The following is a 20,981-nucleotide window of genomic DNA, read 5'->3' as shown; positions in this document are numbered from 1 at the left end:
ATTACCTAATATTTCTTGCTCTACTGCACAAGGACACGAGATGCAGGTAGGTATGCATCATATCTGGACCCAAGAGTTAACTTTTTTTTACAGCATGGTAATTTCAGCCATTGTTATAGGTTATACAAGCATAATAAGTATGAACTATCTAATCAATATGGAAAGAATTGTGACAAGGCAAGAGAAGAATGTCTCAGCCAATAAGAAAATGTTAAGTCACATGCAATTCCACAAATATAATGAGATCTCACTGCTTAAATTCATGCACAGTGAGCTCAAAACTAAAACACCACACCAAAATATCAGATAAAATCATTTTTCTCTTTGTCATATTACTTAAGAACAAAACAATTAGAAGACAAATAAAACATAATCGTTCTTGTTTCAAACAACTATAACCTTGAACAAAATCCATTAATTATACTGACAGAAAAGATGAAACAGAAAAGACTATAAATTGACCTTAATGCTTATATCATTTAACCTAGGAGTAGTTAGTCTCTAATAAAGATAAAATGGACAGCGTCTCTGGTCAGACAAGATACACACTGATTATATGGTGATATTCAACACAAACACGTATATAAAATGCAAAACAACATCCATATAGTAAATTGCAAGAATTGTAATTTTGTTTCATCCTTCAAAATACGGATGCCTTATTTCTTTCTCACAATCTGAACAACATAAAGATATGAAAATGTGTAATTTATTTTAACTGGACATGATATAAGTTTTATTAATTCCATGTGCAAAAAAGAAAAGAAAAAGAAAAAACAGCTTCAATTTCAGAGACTTTCTGGCTTTCTTACTACGCATTTCATCCAAAAAATGGTTTTTATAACTGTTTTTCTTTTATATTCATGACACACAACATGTCTAACACTGAAACCTTACTTCCACAGTCAAGTAAATATATGTTAGAAATTAATAAGATCAGCTCTTCTGCACGCCTAAAGCAACATTCCTCTGTGAATACGTTTCATAAATCGCACATCAAATGTATCTTATTTTTATATACTGTATGAAAAATGACAATGATATATCTACAGCAGAAGGGAGAAACTATAAGATGAAACAAAAATTTGAAACAGGAAACACCATTTCCTAAACTCTTATGATTTAAGACTTTGTAAATCTTTATTTTTTTTTTAAAGAAAAAAAAAGATGCTTCATAATATATAGGGATCTCTTTATCCAGGCTTCCATAGCAACTTTGGCAACTGCTCTCAGCTGCCTTTAGAGAGTTAAACATTAATAGCCATTCCACTTTGCATTTTTCTTAGCAAAGCACTTATCTTTTAAGGATTATTATAAACACTCTGTTGTGTTTTAAAAAAAAATAAAATCAAAGGATCTTGTCTAAAGGATTTCCAAACCTCTACTTTGAACTTGACACCAAGCAAGAAACAGGAAGAGTGGATATTTTTCCTGGTATTCTACTTCTTGACCATTTGACATAAGTAGGGGGAAAAACCTGCACAGCTGGTGTTGTTTGTGGCCCTTATTGGGCCAAGGCAGGGAGTAAGGAAGCATGTGACCCCCGAAACTCCTGGATCACATGATTCCTAACCTCATTGCAGCCTGGTAAAGAAATCTGCAGGATTTCTCCCACCGCATTTGGTAGAGCCCACCCCCACCCCCCCAGGCATTTTTCACAGAATAGCATATCTACAGTTTTCAATGGTTTTCTACCATTACCACAGAATGCTATAAAGAACAGATGCAGTAAATTTAGGATTGTAACCTAAAGCTTATAAACACTATGAAGCCAAAGGCAGAGTAAGTTCTCAATAACTTTTTTTTCATAATTATTAGAGCAGAACAGGGTTATTTTTTTTCTATAGGATGAAATGATCTTGAAAAGCAATCATGACCGATATAATCAATCAGTTAAAAAAAGTAGCAAAAATAACTTTGAAAGATCACAATGTTCAGATTTTAAAAATACAATGCCACAAGTAAAACGAAATGCAAGTTGATTTAGAGAGAGTTTCAATAGACCGAGATTTTCTCTGTCACTTTTTGAGAAAGTTGTCCAACTTCTCTATTTGCCAACATTGTTGGATACAGAATGACACTGAAAGATTATTCCCCGCCTTCCAAATACAAGTTGTGTAGCAACCACTTACAATTGTCTATCTATTTATTTAGATAATTTATACGACTCCCCATCTCACAGAAATGATTGTAGGTGGTGTGCTAAGATATTAAAACTGTATACTGTTTGTCAGATTTGCTGGTTAGAATCTTCACTGGTTTTTCTTCTGCTGCTTCTCTTTACTCCATAGATATTCCATCAATTCCTGTATCTTTCCGACTTGCTAATAACTATCATGATCTACTTTTAAATTCTAGTACTAAGAATGCGTGTAAGGAAATATTTTGGATAATAAGGTGTTGTGACTCGGCAGAAACCTCCTGTGAGTTGTTTCGGGATGCACGCAGGAGAAGGGCTGACTGACTCACAGGAGAGGATAACGAGCAGCTGTGGCTCATTAGGATCTCCTCCTGCAGATAAAAGACGGATGGTGCCACGCCCTGGTTGCAGAAGTCAACGTTCCAATTCCGTTCTATTTCTGTTCTAGTCAAGTTCTCCATTTGTTTGCAATCATCGAAAGCACTTGGATAAGTGATTTGATTTATATAATCCTGTTTTGCTGTAGTTTACTTTTGCCAGAGCATTTATCTATGTTTATTTTGGGCTCGCAGCCATCAAGAGCCAGGACTGTTAAAAGTATTCCTTTGAAGTTTTGTTTGGCTTTCGTTTTTGAACGGACAAGGTGGGGGGAGGGGTCAGAACAATAAGGTATCTTGGATGTTGCCATTTCCACCAGGGCAGCATTTCACTTCCATCTTTTGTTTTTGAATCAGTTACAATGTGTTCAATCAATAACCATATTAAAAGAGTATCCTCAAAGTCTCATTGATAATGTTTGTTCATTGACTGCATTCAACCCAATATTACTATTTTCCTCTTGACTAAGGGAGCATTACTATCTATTGTTTACAGTGGTATGGTACGACCGGTACAGGCCATACCGGTGCCTGCTGAGAGCACCAGGTACCGTTCCGGTACGGTACTCTGGAGGGCCCATCGCCCGCTCTCCTTACCTCTTTTTGAGACGACCGAGGCATTTAAGCACATGCATGGGGCATATGGCTCCAAGCAGCTGGAGCGTCACAGGCGGTGGGTACGCATGCGTGGCTTGGTGGGCGTGGCATGGCTTGGTGGGTGTGGCAAGGGAAGGATACTGTAAAATCTCCATTCCCACCCCACTCCAGGGGAAGGTTACTGCAAAATATGTATCTTAAAATGTATTCTTTTTACTTGTGAAAATCCCACTCAAGTTGAGTTTCTTCAGAAAAGAGCTCAATAAATTTAGGAATTACCTGCACTGTGGAGCTAATTTCTGATGCAAAACCTCCAGTAACAGGTGCTTCATGAGTGATGAGCAATCGTCCAGTCTTTGCCACTGACTAAAAAAAGAGGGGGGGGGGGGAGAGAAAGACTTTTAAGATTTATTTATAAAGACACTTTCTATAACTAAAAAATGGCATAATACAGGTAATCCTCGAGTTATGACAGTTCACATAATGACTGTTTAAATTTATGACATAACCCCAAAGTACTTACAACGCATTCCCGAACTTACAAATGCTACAGCACCACGGCAGTCATTCACACATACGGACGACTGCAGAGGCATTGCAACATTGCACCCTGCCTATTCCCCCCATCCGCTGGGTCTCCACAGGCATTGGGCCTGTAGAGACTCACTTACCTTGTGCCGATCTAGCGAGATGTTTGTTCCTTTGCTACTTCGGTGTATTCATGGAGAACAGAAGCCTAAAGTATTACGAGATCCTGCAAGATCTTACGCTGCTGATCTCACATGATCTCACACTATGCAGCACTTTAGACCTCTTTTCTCTGCGAACCAAGGCCTGCATGAGATCCATGGCAAAAGGTTTTGCAAATGGTGAGGCTTTTCCTCCGTTTGCAAAGCCTTTTGCTGTGGATCTGGTACAGGCCTCAATTTGCAAAAACAGAGGCCTAAAGTACTGTAGTGCGAGATCATGCAAGATCAGTAGCACAAGATCGTGGCCCTCAGAAGCTTCCAGTCTTGGCGCCAAAAGTGTTTGCAAGCCAATGGGACGCGATTTTGCTGCTCCAAAGTCTCATCAGCTGGCAAACACTTTTCGTGCTGAGATTGCAAGCAGGCAAAGAAACCGCAGCAGAGAGACTGGAAAGAAGACAGTTCGCTAGATCTTCACAAGGTAAGTGACCCAGTGCGGCAGGATGGGGGGAGCAACTGATCCGAGGGAAGGGAGCATAAAGTATCTCAGTGGGTCGGGAGAGGACCGGGTGGTCTGAAGCATGTAGCTTGCTCCATCACTAGCCCCCCTCATGGCTTTCCCCACCCTGAGATACCTCATGTGCACTTAACAACCTGCACATTTGATTAGTGAATGCGTAGGCAAAAGCAGGGAATGATCACATTCATTTCACGTGATTCACACCAATGAATCCTCGGGTTACAAACGTAATTGGCAGGCTTCGTTACATTTGTAGCTCGAGGATTACCGGTATTACCTCTTAAAGGCACACGTAAGTTATTTTGAAATCCTGGCAATCCAAGATGATGACGATAACTATAGAAAGCATCTGGGTTGGGAACAAATTGTTTAACAAGCTATGAAACAAGTTATAGCCACTCTATTAATATATTGAGATAAATAACATATTATTTAATAACTTTTCCAAAGTAATGTCTGCAACTTTTTTTGAGTTCTGTGTTATACTGTTTATATTTTGAAAATACTAATACATTAAAGTTTCCAATGCCAAATAAAAGATAAGAAAAATTAGAATATTAATATATACCAAATACTTTTAGACTAAGAAAACTCATGCTTACATTATATGCTACTTATATAAAGAACTTGATCAGCACAATTTGCCCAATGCTAGTAATATTCTTTACATCATAATCAAATATTATTTTTAAAGTGGTCTAATGCTCTTAAAACTAAAGCCAAAAGGCTCTATATTATTTACTTTAAAAAAAAAACATTTTTCCATGGCAATTTACAACAAACTAAACCCACATAAAACATTGAAACAGTACAAATATACAGTATAAGACAATAAAACAATAAAAATACCAGTTGAAATTAATATTTCTTGACAACAGTGTGTTACAAATTAACACTGATTTAAATGCTTATGGGGGGGGGAGCTTTTGTCAGTAAAGGGCATTTCAGAGGCTGGGAGATGCTACAGGAAAAGTCCATTTTCTGATAGCTGCTTGCCTCATCTCAGCTATAGGTACCCCCCCCAACCCCCCGAGAAGGTGAAGATTATGTTAGATTGCAGATAAGAACACACTGTCAAATATTAGAGTAGTCCTAAGCAGTAAAGGTAAAGGTAAAGGTTCTCCTCACACATATGTGCTAGTCATTTCCGACCCTAGGGGGCGGTGCTGTGTTTCAAAGCCGAAGAGCCAGTGCTGTCCGAAGACATCTCCGTAGTCATATGGCCGGCATGACTGAACGCCTAAGGTGCACGGAACGCTATTACCTTCCCACCAAAGGTGGTTCCTGTTTTTCTAGTTTAATTTTTTACATATTTTCGAACAGCTAGGTTGGCAGAAGCTGGGACAAGTAACAGCTCACTTCGTTACACAGCACTAGGGATTCAAACCTCCGAACTGCTGACCTTTCTGATCGACAAGCTCAGCATCTTAGCCACTGAGCCACCACATCCCTTTTAAACATAAAGCAGTGAAGGACTTTATAAATTAATACAACACTCTAACAAAATCCAGAAATGAAATGGAAGCCATGAAAAATGTACAAGAATATATTCACAATAACCAGTTCTAATTAAGTAATTCATAAGAAGCAGAATTTAAAGTTGGCCATGTTTGAACATAAGTCTCAATGTTTTTTTTTTAACAAAAAAAAAAAAGCAACGAAAATACCCAAATGTGGCTTACCTGGCTTTTTTGTAATAGAACAGATGGGCTTTGCCATGTGATTTCCTTATCAGATGTTCAACAACATATAGCTAATTCTACTGCTTAAGATTAAGCTAAGAAAATTAATTCCAGTTACTCATTTCATTAAGCAATTTTGTGTGTGCAAGACCTAATGTGACACCTTATCTCTTTCATTTTAGAAGAGTTCAAATATTCTGAAATAGTTGTTGTTACAACCTTTTCTTCAAATTCATTTGAACAGATCAAATTCCTTCCTAACCCATACGTAGGGCTAGAAATGGCATATCTGGAAGACAGAGCATCTCATTTCGACTGACTACACAATAATAAAGTGTAAATTGCAAGGGTAAAGACTCCCTCAAGTCAAATTCAACTCCTGTTGAGTGCATGTACAACACATTAATCTTATTTTCAAGTTAGAGCACTGACAAGTTCAAAGCTCTGACTGGCAATAAACTGGCTGGACCAGAAGATAAAAGAATTAGTCTTCTTTTTTATGTTTTATTTGGTAACCTAGCCAGCCAAGCAACTGGTAATTTTCCTCCTAATGGAAGTTGAATGGATGGAAGTTAGAAGCTATATCGAGCTACCTTCTGGAAAGTTGGGAAATTTAAATTTATTGTTTCACAAAGCAAGATTCAGAATGTGGTAACCACAGATTTTGCTTTTAACTAATTTCGCCTTACTCAATATGTCTTGATAGGTTTAACAGATTTAAACATACAATCGTCAGAGTATGGTAACTATCCAACTTATGGGCAGTTTATGAATGATAAAACATTCTTGTCCTCTAGAGGAAAAATACCTTTCCAAGTTATTAAAAAACATCATGGAAATTGTGTGCAAGTGGGGAGGGAGAACCTAACCCAGACTTCTTCATAAGACTTAGTAGTTCCTCCATCATACTTTACCCTCATCACAGACTGGCATTTATAGAGTTTGTTTTATATACTTACACACATGTCTCTCAAATTATGTTATTTAAAAAAAAACAAGTCTACATCTATAACTTGCTCAATGGAGCGAAACAGTATAATGTATTCAATAAAAATGTAAAAATTGTTCCAAAACAAATAATTGCCCACAGCAAACTGAGCCTAGTCCTTATGCTGCAATTCTTAACACATTCACTTGAGATTAACCTCCAATGAACTCAATAGAGTTTATTTGTGAAAAGCAGAGATAATACTGGTGTGTCAGAGACTTGAAAAGCACACCCCCCAAAAGTTAAATTTTATAACTATTAAATAACTACCCTTTTATAGCACCTTAAAGCTACAGGACATGAAATCAATTTTGAAGGAACCAGGTTAATCTTCAAAACAGAACACTTCAACAAGAGAATAATTATGGAAGCTATCAAAATAAAGAATGAATAAACGTGACGATATCTCCCGCCTACCAGACATCTAGAAACCAGCCATAGTCAACAAACAAGCCCCACCCACCACCCAGGCCATTACAACACAAAACAACAATAGACACACAGCCAGCACCAATCAGCACCAATCAGCACCAATCTACCAATCATGATACAACCACACAACCAATCATTTCACTTACTGAAACAAAGCCAGCACTCCACCACCACCCCATCAAGCTCCAATCACACTTTAAGTACAAAACCCAGTCTGAAGATGACAAATGAGACCTCACTGAAATGTTGCCAAGACAATCTCAATCTTACATGGGAAAAGACCTGAATACAACAAGACCAGCATACCTACACCTGTGAAAATCTACAAACACACACAAACAAACACACACACACACACACACACACACACACACAAAGAGCCAGGAATTAATGGACAACCAGAACAGAGGTGCAAGTTAATTTCATTAAGAATATTTCTTAATATCAAACCACCTACCCATCCAACAGAATAAGGAATCCAGGGGTGGGCTTCCATAATTTTAGCAACAGCTTCTCTGCCCTGTTGCTGGGTGAGTGTGGCTTAATTGGCCTCCTGCACCATGGCAGGGGGGGCGTTTTCGCCCTCCCAGGCTCCAGAGGCTTTCCTCATGCCTCCAGCAGGGTGAAAACGGCCTCCCCCAAGCTCTGGAGGCCCACCAGTGGCCAGAAACAGGCCCATTTCTGACCTTCCAAAACTTCAGGGAGGCCCATTTTTCACCCTCCCCAAGCCTCCGAGTGGGTCATGTACTTACCTGACATCCCAAACCGGCCACGTGGGGTCTCCTGGAGGGGTGGGCAGGATCAGCCAGGAGTGGGATTTGGGGGTTTTCTGAACTGGGCAGAGTGTTAGGTTCTCCCGAACCCGCACGAACTCACAGCAGCCCACCCCTGAAGGAATCCCAGCACCCATACTTCCACAGTGGTTTCAATTCCAACTAGTAATGTATACAGAAAAATATTAAAAGGAAAAAAAATTGCACTCATAACTCATGAATTGGAATGTAACCAATCCTCAAAGTTCTAGAAATTCTTAGCCCAAAGAAATATGAAAGACAAATACAAGAAGCAGCCTATTCTCTCTGTCTACAACTTCATTTTAACACTATCTAGGATGAAGTAGAAGAAATCAATTCTGCAACAACATCATGGGTATTCTCTGACTGATGCCTCATATTCTTGAGCAAACGTTAAGGAAGTCTAATTATTAATATGTATAGCCATTCCTTCTTCATATCCTACTTCTTATTGAATAGAGCTAATTATTTGTATGCCATTCTGTTAAAAGAAAAAGTCCAGTGCTGTCTAAATTAACTTGGAAGGAGCAGGGTATTTGCTTTTAAAAAACGTCTTTTCCTAAGGTTGAAGAATTAAGGAGCAGATTAAAAATAAAAGGTGCTGAGCCATTTAAATATTGTCTCATGCCACAGAAAGCTTTAAAGGCCTTGAACTTGCACATGGAAGCAAATCGGGAGTCAGGGCAGCTGGCTTGTGCTGTGACATTTTGCAGTAGCCGAAGCTTCTGAATGCCTTTCAGAGCTAATCCCATGTAGAGCACATTGCAGTAGTCCAGGCAAGAGATGATTAAGGTTTGAATGACTGAACACAGGGAGCCCTGATCCAGGAAAAGCTGCACCTGATATACAAACCTAAGTTGTACCAAAGCTCTCCTAGCCCTGTCAGCTTCAAGCAGGAATCGCAAGTACAGGAGAGCCCCTAAATTGCAAACTCAACGTAAACAGGTTAGGACCACCACGTGCAGAACTAAAGATGAGAACTAATCTGTATCTTGAAGCTCCATGCACCCAAAACAGGGGTGGGTTTTAACCGGTTTGCGGCGGTCCCCGCGAACCGGTTGGTCGGCGAACCTGGAAGTAAGTAACTTCCGGGAACGGCGAAGGGCCCGCCCGCCCGCCCGCGCTCCTTACCCGGTTTTGATGGGTTCTGCCCTTCCACACATGCGCAGGACGCATACAGTGCCTGCGCGATCCTCCAGGAGCAGCTGGAGCATCGCACAGATGCTAGTACGCATGCGTGCACGAGGACACTGCCGGCCCCGTTCCAACCGAACCGGTTGGAACGGGGCGAGAAACCCACCCCTGACCCAAAGCCACTCAGCCTTGCGAGGGTTCACTGGCAGCCTGGATACGGTTATGCTTAGTAATTATGATTAGGCTTTAAATTTAAATTAAAGGTGTCCGTTTTATTTCATCTTTACACAGTCTAAATCATTTCATGGTAAATAATGAATGTACTGTATTTTTCAGACTATAAGACACACCGTAGTATAAGAAACACCATGATTTTGAAGAGGTAAATTTTTTAAAAAAGTTTCTGCACTCTGCAGGCCTCCCAAACCCTCTGCACGCCTCATTTTTTGCAAAAGAAAAAAAAAGGGGGGGTTGCAGAGCTTTGGGAGGCTTTTAGAGTGCTCCTGGGGGCTGGGGGGGGGGCAAAAATGAACAAAAAGGCCTGATTTTTACTCATTTTTCCACTCCCCAGCCCCCAGGAGCACTTTGCAAGCCTCCCAAACCCTCTGCACGTCCATTCTGTATTCACAGCTGTATTCAGTGTATAAGACACACCTAGATTTTCACCCCTTTTTGGGGGGAAAAAGGTGCATCTTATATCTGAGAACTAGGGTGTATATTTATAAAATTGTGAGTCTTATTTGTTATACTTTACAACAAAATGATTTTCAGTATTGTATTGTGTACTGCATTTTGATAACTTTAAGTTTATTATGAGCAGTTGACTAGAAAAGAGGTTTACATAAAAAATAAAACCAGTCTTACTGGTATTATTCCAATATCCAAGGCCAAGAAGAGACTCTCTCTTAAATCTTGAAACATTCCTATTCTGTTTTTGTTTTCCTTATAAGGGTTTGGGGGCTTCACTTTACCCTCTTCTTTCTCCACCATGTTACCATTCCAAATGCTTCTGCTATAGGTCAAAAATGGATAGGAACTACTATTCCCTTTATATTTTAGATATAATCGTTGTCCTCACAATTTCCATTCTCTTTTACACTGTTCTTAATTATAGTAATTCCTACCTCTCCCTTTTCAAATTCCTTTCTGTAAATGTAAAATTTTACTGTGGTTAAACACTTTCCTCTTTAATTGCTCCTTTCTTCTTTTTCTATAGTCTTTATTGATATTGGATAGTTATTTTATTTTTCTTCCTCCAGAGAAATTCAATTTTCTTAAAAGTATCTCTCACGTTCTAATGTCTTCCATTCACTTAATTTTCCTTTTGATTGTCCAACTGAATCCTCTCCTCCCATTTTTTGTTGGCAACCTCTGTGAGAATCAAGCTCTCACTTAACGTTTTTTAATTATTTTATTATTTTAACCCAAGCACTGCAAATCTAACTTAAATACGAAACATGCATTTTATCTATCAACATAATCAACTATAAACCAATATAGTAGTACTAGTTAATCTGATTTATGTACTTCACTTTCTTGAAGAATCAGTTCTTTCACAATGGATGTTGACCCCAAGACATATGGGTAACAACTTAATTCCTTGGCATGACAGACGACTTATCTAAAAAAAGAGCCACATCATCTAGAACCAGAGGTGGGTTCCTACCAGTTCGCACCTATTCGGTAGAACCAGTTCGTCAAATCTACCGAACCAGTTAGAAGAGGTTCCACCAGTGGACCTGGAAAGCAGGCTACACCTACAGAAGAGGTTCCAAAAATTTTTGAAACCCACCACTGGTTCTTGGATATGATTATTCTACACTATCATGCTCATATTTATAAAACTCAGTGCCTCTGTGAAAGGTAAGGATGACTACTGCGTTTGTGGTGCAATCAGAACATTGCGTGTGTTGAAGTTGTTTTAACGCAAACCAAAGATGCCTTTTAAAAAACAAGTTTACATCATATTCTTATGCATGCCAGTGCTGTGTGTGAGGTAACTTAAGGTGGTTCTGACAAGTGTCGTCGGTATCTTCATATCCGGTCACATGGGCGGCAAGCCACTCCCACAAAGAAGGCCACACCTACAGAGTAGGTTCGAACAATTTTTGAAACCCACCACTGTCTAGAACAGTGGCCCCCAACCTTTTGGACACCAGGGACTGGTTCTCTGGAGATAGATTTTTCCAGGGACCAGAGAGGTTGTGGTTTGTCATGCAGCCTGCATCCCGTGAATGGGGCTTTGTTTGTTTGTGCAACCCAGTTTCTGGCATGTCATGGACCGGTTCTGGTCTACAGACTGGGAGTTGGGGACCTCTAATCTAGGACAATGATGTGTGACTGCAAATATCCAGGCAACCAATAGGAAGAAGCAAAGAAATCTGTTTTGTGACTCTTTTGTCTGTATTTTTTCAGCCCAGAAAAATAGTAGCCCTATAAAGTTGTTGGTGGAGGTGATGATGAGAGTAGTGATGAATTTGTGATCTGCGGTTGCAAAGCAGTTGAAAAGCAACTATATTGGGCAAATGTATTTTCAGATCATAATCACAGAAACTTTAAGTCTGATCAGAACAGACTCAACTGAACAGTGAATTTCAAAATCTCAAATGTCAACAAGGTATATCCAAGATTGATGTTCACAAATCCCTCAAAATGCAGGTTGATTTTAAAAGAAGTATTTCGAGATAGAGAGCTGATTCCACTGCGCCACCTGCTTTGTGGAATATGATTCCCCGGAGATGAGATTGGCCTTGAGCCTGTTGGGTTATTGTAAGGCTCTGAAGATAGGCATTGGGATTCAGGAGTCTAATGGAGTCGATATAGTGGTTGCACTTATCGTTTTGAAGAATGGGCTTATCTTAGCTGTTTTAGAGACTTTATTATGTTTTTAATATGCTTTTATATTTTTTCCTCATTTTTCAATTGTATTGGGGTTTTTTTTTATGCTTTCATTTTTGTTTCAATTTTTTGTAAGCTGTCCAAAAACCTATATGTGAGATGGGTGGCTATGTAAATTTAAGTAATATTTAAATTGATGCACACCTAAACTGTTTAAGAATAGTTCCTTTGCTTTTAGAATAAAAAAGGTATTGATATATGAAATTATAAATGGAAAAAAAAGAAACTACAGTACATAATCCTATATATCTCAATTAATTTACATCTCATTTTTTCAGTCTGAGTACTAAAGGTTTCCAAAAGAAAGAAAAACAAAAATTTGATTTTGCATTGCTAGAATGCAATTAAGCAACTAATCTTGCATTACCCATTGATTTTGGGGATAATTAATCAAAAAAGTATTAAGAGAGTGTGCAACAAATACATGGAAAATTGCCACATTATTTTTAGCTACACAAATTCTTCTCCCTTTCTATAGTTTTATATATGTCAAGATTTAGGGGAAAACCTCAACTCTTTCCACAAAAAACCTCCAATATGAATAATATTGGGTAGAAAATAATGTCACAATAAGTATCTTACCTTCTCATGTTTAAGTTGTTACAAGACGTATCTTATTTATACTGTATATACATGCAGTTTAGCAAATACTACACTTTAAGATCATTAATATTCTCTCAAAAATTGAAATTTGCGCTGTAAAATAAAACAAGTAGCAAAAACAAATACTATCATCACATTTACAATTCAAAAATATTATGCCAGAATATAAATTTGCAAAATTATTACATTTGTATTGATTTTGTAGAAAGTTATCCATGCCCTGGACTATAAGACTATAAGAGTTAAAATAATATCTCAACACTTCATTCTGCAATGCGTTTTCCAATTCCCACAAATGAACATAGACTCAGCAAAGCTTAAATTGTGTTTAGCTTACTTATGTCTATGAATTCTCTTACAAAAAAGAATAATCCGTGCCAATGGAATCACAAGCTGAAATGGAGAATAGGGAACAAGAAAAAGTTGGTTTCACTAGATGATGGATGCCATCATTTACAAAGAAAAAAAGTCTCAAATGTAAATGTCACCCCATGTCAAAAATTTAAAAGAACAAAGAACCTCTTCCTACCCTTAATCATACATTTTTAAAGGGTTTTAGGAAGCTGCCATCATCCAGTGTTTCTGGAATGCAGCAACTTAGGCAGATGACTTGTGGCAGGCACCTGCCAATTTTTCTTCACCATAACTCAACATTTGACCGACTATTACATAAATCTCTATCAAATTTTTTTAAAAAACTACTTGTGTAGAAAAATCTGGAAGAAAATGACAACTTGAGATGAATGCAGACATGCTTTTATGGAACTAAATTATAGAATTACCCAGTGTTTTCCCTTTTCATTCTTCGGAGAAACCTAGAATTAAGAATATAATTATAACTACAAAACAGGCTAAGGATTTCAACTAATACGCTCTGAGTAATCTTGAGCTATGGGTTTGGAAGCATTTTGATGATAGAGATGCTCCATCTTTTGACTCCAGACAATGTGACACTTCCCCATGCAGAAGTGGTTTATAACTTGGCTAATCCTCTGGGCTCACAGGACCAACTTGAAGAGCAGGTGGCAACTGTGGCTTGGGAAAAATCTTCATCTTGTGCTCCAGTTAGAGCCTTCCCTACATGAGGAGGTCTGCTTATGGCCACAAATGATTTAATCAGCTCTTGCTAGGATGAGTACCACAAAGCTCTTAAAAGAACAGTATGTCATCTAAAATGTAATGGCTCGTCAAGCGATGGGAACTTCTACATCATCTTAGGGAACATAGGGACAAAGCTCTCTCAACCACTTTCTTCCTTTGGTGGGGGGGATACTGTTCTCCCTAATATTAGGTTTGTTTCCATTCTAAGCCAAAATATGAAATCTGGACTTTTGATTAGTAACAATAGCAATAGCAATAGTTAGACTTATATACCGCTTCATAGGGCTTTCAGCCCTCTCTAAGTGGTTTACAGAGTCAGCATATTGCCCCCAACAACAATCCGGGTGCTCATTTTACCCACCTCGGAAGGATGGAAGGCTGAGTCAACCTTGAGCCTAGTGGGATTTGAACAGCCGAACTGCTGAACTGCAGTCAGCTGAAGTAGCCTGCAGTGCTGCATTTAACCACTGCGCCACCTCGGCTCTGTGAGCTCATTCTGTGAGCTCAACCATTCTTGTTTGTGAGCCATGGCTGTAGATTACCATTATATACAGGTAGTCTTCCGATACAACAGCACCTTGGACCCAGATTGTGGTCACTAAACATTGTAGTTGTAAAACAAGGTATTGCATGGCTTAGCAAAGGCAATCCAGGCAGTCCCAGTTGTCGTTCTAACTGCAGGACACATTAAGTGGGAAGGAAAGGGAATCCCAGGTAAGGAGCCCCCCCACTTCCCCGTTGCAACAGGGAAGTGGGGGAGGCCCAGCAAATGCTATGTGCAAATTGGAGTGGGGGGGTGATGCAGTTTTAGCACAGGTTCAGGAAGACTGGGGAAAGAGATTATAGGGTGCATCTGTGGAAATGCAAGGGAGCCTGGAAAAGAGGGCATGATATGCATGTGTGCGAGTGCAGGGAGGTCAAACGGGAAGGTGCTGGTGGATGCATATACTTATGTAAGTACAGGAAGGCCCAAAAAAGGAGGATGCTGGTGGGCAGTGGTGGGTTTCTGCCTGTTTGGACCAGTTTGGCTGAACAGGTGGTGGTGTGGTGCCTGAGTCACTGGAACCAGCAGCGACCCAGGCCTGCCACACCCCCGAATCAGTTCATCAGAGCGGGCATGAGCGAAGCGAGCAGGGCATGCACAAAACGCCCTCAGCGCAAACCAGTAGTAAACCCGTTAGGAACGAACCACTGCTGGTGGGTGTATCTGTGCGAGAGAGTGCTTGCAGGAAGCCAGCAGAGAAGGTCGGCAACAACAATCATGCTTGCAGTAGGACATAAGTATGGGCTGGTTGCCAAGAATACAAATTTTGGTCATGTCACTGAGGGGTCCTACAATGGCTACAACTTTGAGAACCAGTTGTCAATCACTTTGTTCCATCATAACTTCAAACAGTTGCTGAACAAATTCAAGGATTGCCTCTTGAGTTTGGAATTGGATTCCATGTTTATTTAAACATAATTAAGGAAATCATGGTTAGCACTACAACTGGATCCAGCCCCCGATTTATCTCTAGTGAAAAAGAAAACACATTTCTAAATCAACAGTACTAAGCAAATTCATCTGACAAGGACATTTCTTATTACAAAGAATTTCGAACAGCCTTTCTTAGATAATAAGATATGGGGAAGCAATCTGTTATGGTACAGAATACAAGAATAAATAAAGTTTAAATTCACTGAAATAAAATGCAATAGATGGTAAAATGTATTGTTTTTTTAAAATATATAAATTAATGTTCAAATTAATACTCAGTACACACAGAGAGCTATCAGTTTGAGAAGCATATTCATGATCTACAGGTGGCCTATTCGTCATTATCTTGAGACTTAATATTACTAACATCAAATTATTGCAAAAACAGTTCTAATTATGAAACAGATTAAATACTCAAATTATTTTGAAAAAAATAGGATCGGCTTTAGAAAATACTACTCAGTAAAACATATGTAAAACCCAGATTCAATTGATCTAACAGAGACCTCTAGTGGTAGGAACATGATTATACTATTTGTAATTTTAGAAAAACCAAAACTGTAACAAATGTCTACGGAGATTCTCAGTCATCTAGGTCATGGTTCTCCCAAAGGTGGTTTTTTTCTCGTCCAAGACGAGAATTCGCATTCCCAAAGACACAGTCTACATTCTTTCATATTGGGACTGAAATAAATCCAACATCCCTATATATAACTGTTCAGAGACCAGAAACCAGAGGCGGGTTTCTACCGGTTCGGCTGAGTAGGTAGCAACTCAGCCTGCCATGCCCCCGAACCAGTTCTATCAGCACTGCCATAGGCGCCGCTCTCTTGTTTTTTCCTTTTGCGCGTGTGCAGAACCATTTTTTTACTACTGTGCATGCACTCAGCAAGCATCAAGCGCGCACATGCCCTGAGCAAACCAGCAGTAGCAGAAGCCAGAACCCATCCCTGCCTGAAACAGCACTTGCAACTCTTGGGGTGGGGGGAACGGGGTGGGGTGTAATTAAAGGCTCAAAATCCCTCTTCAAAACCCACATTTAATGTTTTTTCCTAAGAATTTGGTTTTCTTGGACCATAGATTTCCATATATGAACAATAGAGGCTTGTTCAATATATTTTGTATCAATTTTACATATTACATTGTATAATAATCAGATCATTATAATAAGAGTTTGATTAAAAGGATATGTGAACATGATATGTACACTTACCTTGCACACAGTCTCTGCATCCCAAGGCAAAATCGTTTTCAAATCAATTATTTCACAGGAAACTCCTAATTTTTCTTGTGCCATAACTGCTACCTCTTTTATAACATGAACCTAAATATTAGGAGAAAGTGTGCAATAAACTTTAAAATCTCATGAATTTCAACAAGATTTAAGTCTCACTAACATTCTAATCCTATCTATTTGGGTCTTATTTAATTTCCATCACTTTCGTTAGAAGAATATTCTAGAAGATTTACATACACCCATAATGGAGGGCCGAACGAAACATAAATATCTGATGAAGTGATTGCTTCAGATAGCAACACTATCCAGATGAACATGGCAATAAAGTGATAATGGTAAAGTAAGTATTAGGAAGTAATATTAGAGAGCCGAGGTGGCGCAGTGGTTAGAGTGCAGTACTGCAGGCCACTTCAGCTGACTGCTATCAGCAGTTCAGCAGTTCAAATCTCACCGGCTCAGGGTTGACTCAGCCTTCCATCCTTCCGAGGTGGGTAAAATGAGGACCCAGATTGTGGGGGCGATATGCTGACTCTGTAAACCGCTTAGAGAGGGCTGAAAGCCCTATGAAGCGGTATATAAGTCTAACTGCTATTGCTATTGCTATTAGGAACTACTAAGAAGTATTTGGGGGATTTCCCCCACCCCTCAAATCCTAAAAAATCTTACTCACCTGAGTACCCCAAGCCACCAAAGTTACATCGCTTCCATCCTGAAGCACCTCTGCTTGAGACAAAGGGATGGTGTAAGGCTCCACAGGGACTTGTTCCACTAAATAAAAGGAAAACAATGAAGTTTATAATTTGAGTATCTGGAACAGAAATACAGAACTACAACTTCTAGCAGCCCCAATCAGCATGTATGTAGTTGAAGGATGCTGGCAAAACTTGAAGGGACAGCATGTTCCCCATCCCTGATGCAAGATTTCTAAATTTAGAGCCATAGCGGTAACAGAACTCACGAGAGTTCCATTCTGAAGAATCAGAAATCCAGTGGCAATGTGTGGAGATAAAAAATTAATTCACTTGTGTCAATGTGAAATTTATAATCAGTTGAAGCTATGAGTGCAGAAAATAAAAATAAATAAATCCCAGATGTAATTTAGGAATTTTCATTGATTATATCAGAAAATTATATCAGAAAACTAGCAGAACAGCATAAGATTTACTGAAAAACTTAACCACAATTAAAAGTTGGATGAAATCCAAGTTTTGGGAGGAAAGGAAGCAATAACTAAAACTCGCTACAAATTTAATAGGCCGATAAGTGCCCTTATAAACCAAAAAAAAATCTGTTTGTGTTCACAATGATTCAGATATATTGCAGTAAAAACAAACAAAATTAAATATAGAGATAATCCAACAAGATCCCATTTTCACAAGCACAAGTGCCTATCTCTAGGACTGTATTACAGTTCAGCCTGAACAACAGGGCGTCACAGTAATGAGAAATTAAGCTATGCATGATATATACTAATATGACAATTTATGAATGGGGGTACAGATCTAACAGCAATGGCAGAAAGCCAGCAGCAATGGGGGAACTATCTAACATAGTACCCTGTTCTGATTATTCATATGCTGAACTTTTATGTGCATGCAAGAGATGGATATGTAGTTTCGGAAAAATAAGACACCAACTAACTTTCCTCCTTCACAGAAACAACTGCCTCTTTTTAAAAGCCAGTGCCAACTGTCAATTGAACTGTTTGCTTCCCTTCCTCTCAACCTCATTCTACTATAGAAAAGATATTCCCCCAATCACTTGTTTCTTGGGGTTCACCTACTAAATTTTCTCAGTCAAAACATTTTACGGCAAACTCCTAATCTTTGGAGATGTCTTTCAGGGATGCAATGTTTGGATCAAATTTTCAATGAATCGCCATACTCTTGTTTACTATTCAGGAACCAAAACTAGTTTAGCTTAGGGTGAGAGTAATAGCAGTTAGACTTATATACCGCTTCATAGGGCTTTCAGCCCTCTCTAAGCAGTTTACAGAATCAGCATATTGCCCCCAACAACAATCCGGGTCCTCATTTTACCCACCTCGGAAGGATGGAAGGCTGAGTCAACCCTGAGCCAGTGACATTTGAACAGCCGAACTGCAGAACTGCAGTCAGCTGAAGTAGCCTGCAGTGCTGCATTTAACCACTGCGCCACCTTGGCTCTGTGTACAAAATTATTTCAGTTTCCACTCTTCGGAAATCGAGGAAATGGAAAATGAGATAAAAAGATCTTATATTTTATCTAGTACAGTCTACAAAGCTTGTGCTTATTCTTTGTATGTCGTAAGAAGTTTGCAAATTGAAGTCTCTGCACTCACAATCTGCATCCTTCTTTCAAGTCAATCTTGGGCTTGGAAGCACATATCCAGTCAGACTTCAAGAAGTCAATTCCCAAATCCCTTGATAGAATTCCCTGATGAGATTATGCCTTATTGCATAATTGTATTTTATGGAAGTGCACAAGAGTTGGCACTTAAAACTCCACTTCCTACACTTGTACAATTCATCCACAATTCATTCCTATCTTAATCATACTGAGTTCATGTAGTCTGACGTCACTATGGAGCATACTGATATATCCCAATATTCTAACAGTTCTGCTATTACGGTAAATCCATAGGCAACCTATTTCTTCATTGTAATTGTCACTCAATCTCTTGATACAGTAAAGCTATAAGAGACAATCTAATAATCTTTAGAAAAGAGCCTCTTCGTATATTGAAGAAAATGTTTTGTTTAAAAAATATTAGACAATATATAAGCAACCATTGCAAGATTCTAGTTCTTACTATGAAAAATTGTTACTAAATGCACTAGCTTGTTTGCTCGTTTTAAATTTTTTAGAAAAAGTCAATTTTTTCTAACCTTCACATAATTTACCTTAAGTATTTTCAATTGTTTTACGCTTGCTATTTTTCTTCAACTTGTTTGCTTTCTATATTTTGTGTATCTTCTATTTAGACTAACATTCTCACTACTTGGAAACATTATAAAGGCTTGCATTTATAATTGTTATTTTCATTCAGGTCTTTAAATATTTTGTGAACACTTAACTATAGATATAGATATAAGCTACAGCTACATAGACATAAATTTGGGAAATATAGGAAAGAAAATATTTTATATTTCATTGTATTAATAAATGTTATTATTCAGATACATTAATCTGTATCTGCTCATTCATATACAAGTTTTAATTCTATTAAACCTTAATTGTAGTAGGAAATCACGTGTAGATCTTGTGACAGGATATTTTGAACACTGATTGAAAAACTGGTTGTTTTTAATCTTACTTGCCACATCACTATAACAACCACTGATGCAAATCATTTATTTCTATACTATTTATGTCATATAAGGTGGAATTAAATAGAGCTGAAAAGGTCATAAGAACAAATTCTCCGCAAATTTAAACTTGATAATGTCAAGATGACTCATTTTTTCCTCTAAGTACCGCTATTTGCTTTTGAATCATTGAACAATTCATTTGAAAACCCTTTATTATTTAAAGTTTAATTTCTGAAAAACAACTGTCATGTTTGAGTAGAACAGTTTCTCAATACCCCAAATTTGTGTTATAAATACTAAAATCATAAGAATGTCCTTATAATGTAAATTACCTGTCTTACATAAAGCAGTACTGTTCAAAAATAAAATCCCACAGCTATTTAAAGAGGTCATAAATATATGCACCTTATCATAATTTCTATATCTCACAAGCTAGGGAAAGAATTTTGGTTGAATGCAGATTCAGCTTAACTCAATTAAACCAACTATAAATTATCAGTTATGACTATATGATCTATTATAACTTGGGGGGGAGGGGGGAATTCAGCTTTATTTTCTTGGTTCACCAACAAATGTCCGCACGACAAAACCGCGCCGACAAAACCGCGATGTCAAAATCGCACCAACAGCGCGCCAACAACAGCGCACCGGCAAAAGCGCGCCTTCAACAAACAACGCGAAAACAACGTAATAACCCTAATCCTAATTCTAACCCTGAACCTAACTCTAACCCCCTAACCCTTACCTTAACCCTAAGTGTGTTGTGGGCGCGATTTCGATGTTGCGGTTTTCTCGCCGTGGTTTTGTCGGCGCGGTTTTGTTGTGAGCGTATTTGTCGGGTCACATATTTTCTTGTTTCACTTGACAGCAGTTAGGGATATGTAGAATATTCCAAAAATGAACCTTTTCCATGCAGAGAATAGCTATTTTTCGTAGTCAATAACCAAACCAAAATTGGAGTGGAATGGTTTGTTCATGCATTGAACAAAACTATTTTCATTTGGTAGAAATGGTATGGGGGGGAA

General features: G+C 38.5%; 1 protein-coding gene across 1 annotated transcript in view; it reads right to left on the bottom strand.

Annotated features, from left to right (window-relative positions):
* Positions 1–20,981, bottom strand: part of BCKDHB (branched chain keto acid dehydrogenase E1 subunit beta) — a 54,911-nt gene that overhangs the window by 19,260 nt on the left and 14,670 nt on the right. The window contains exons 7-9 of the mRNA XM_032215966.1: positions 17,337–17,434; positions 16,643–16,753; positions 3,394–3,480 (exon numbers count right to left, since the gene is read on the bottom strand). Of these exons, the coding sequence (XP_032071857.1) occupies positions 3,394–3,480; positions 16,643–16,753; positions 17,337–17,434 (296 nt within the window). The remainder of the gene's footprint in view (positions 1–3,393; positions 3,481–16,642; positions 16,754–17,336; positions 17,435–20,981) is intronic.

The sequence above is a fragment of the Thamnophis elegans genome, chromosome 4 (assembly GCF_009769535.1).
Source record: "Thamnophis elegans isolate rThaEle1 chromosome 4, rThaEle1.pri, whole genome shotgun sequence".
NCBI lineage: Eukaryota > Metazoa > Chordata > Lepidosauria > Squamata > Colubridae > Thamnophis > Thamnophis elegans.
Note: the sequence above shows the minus strand (reverse complement) of the source record. Positions and strands in the feature narration are given on the sequence as shown.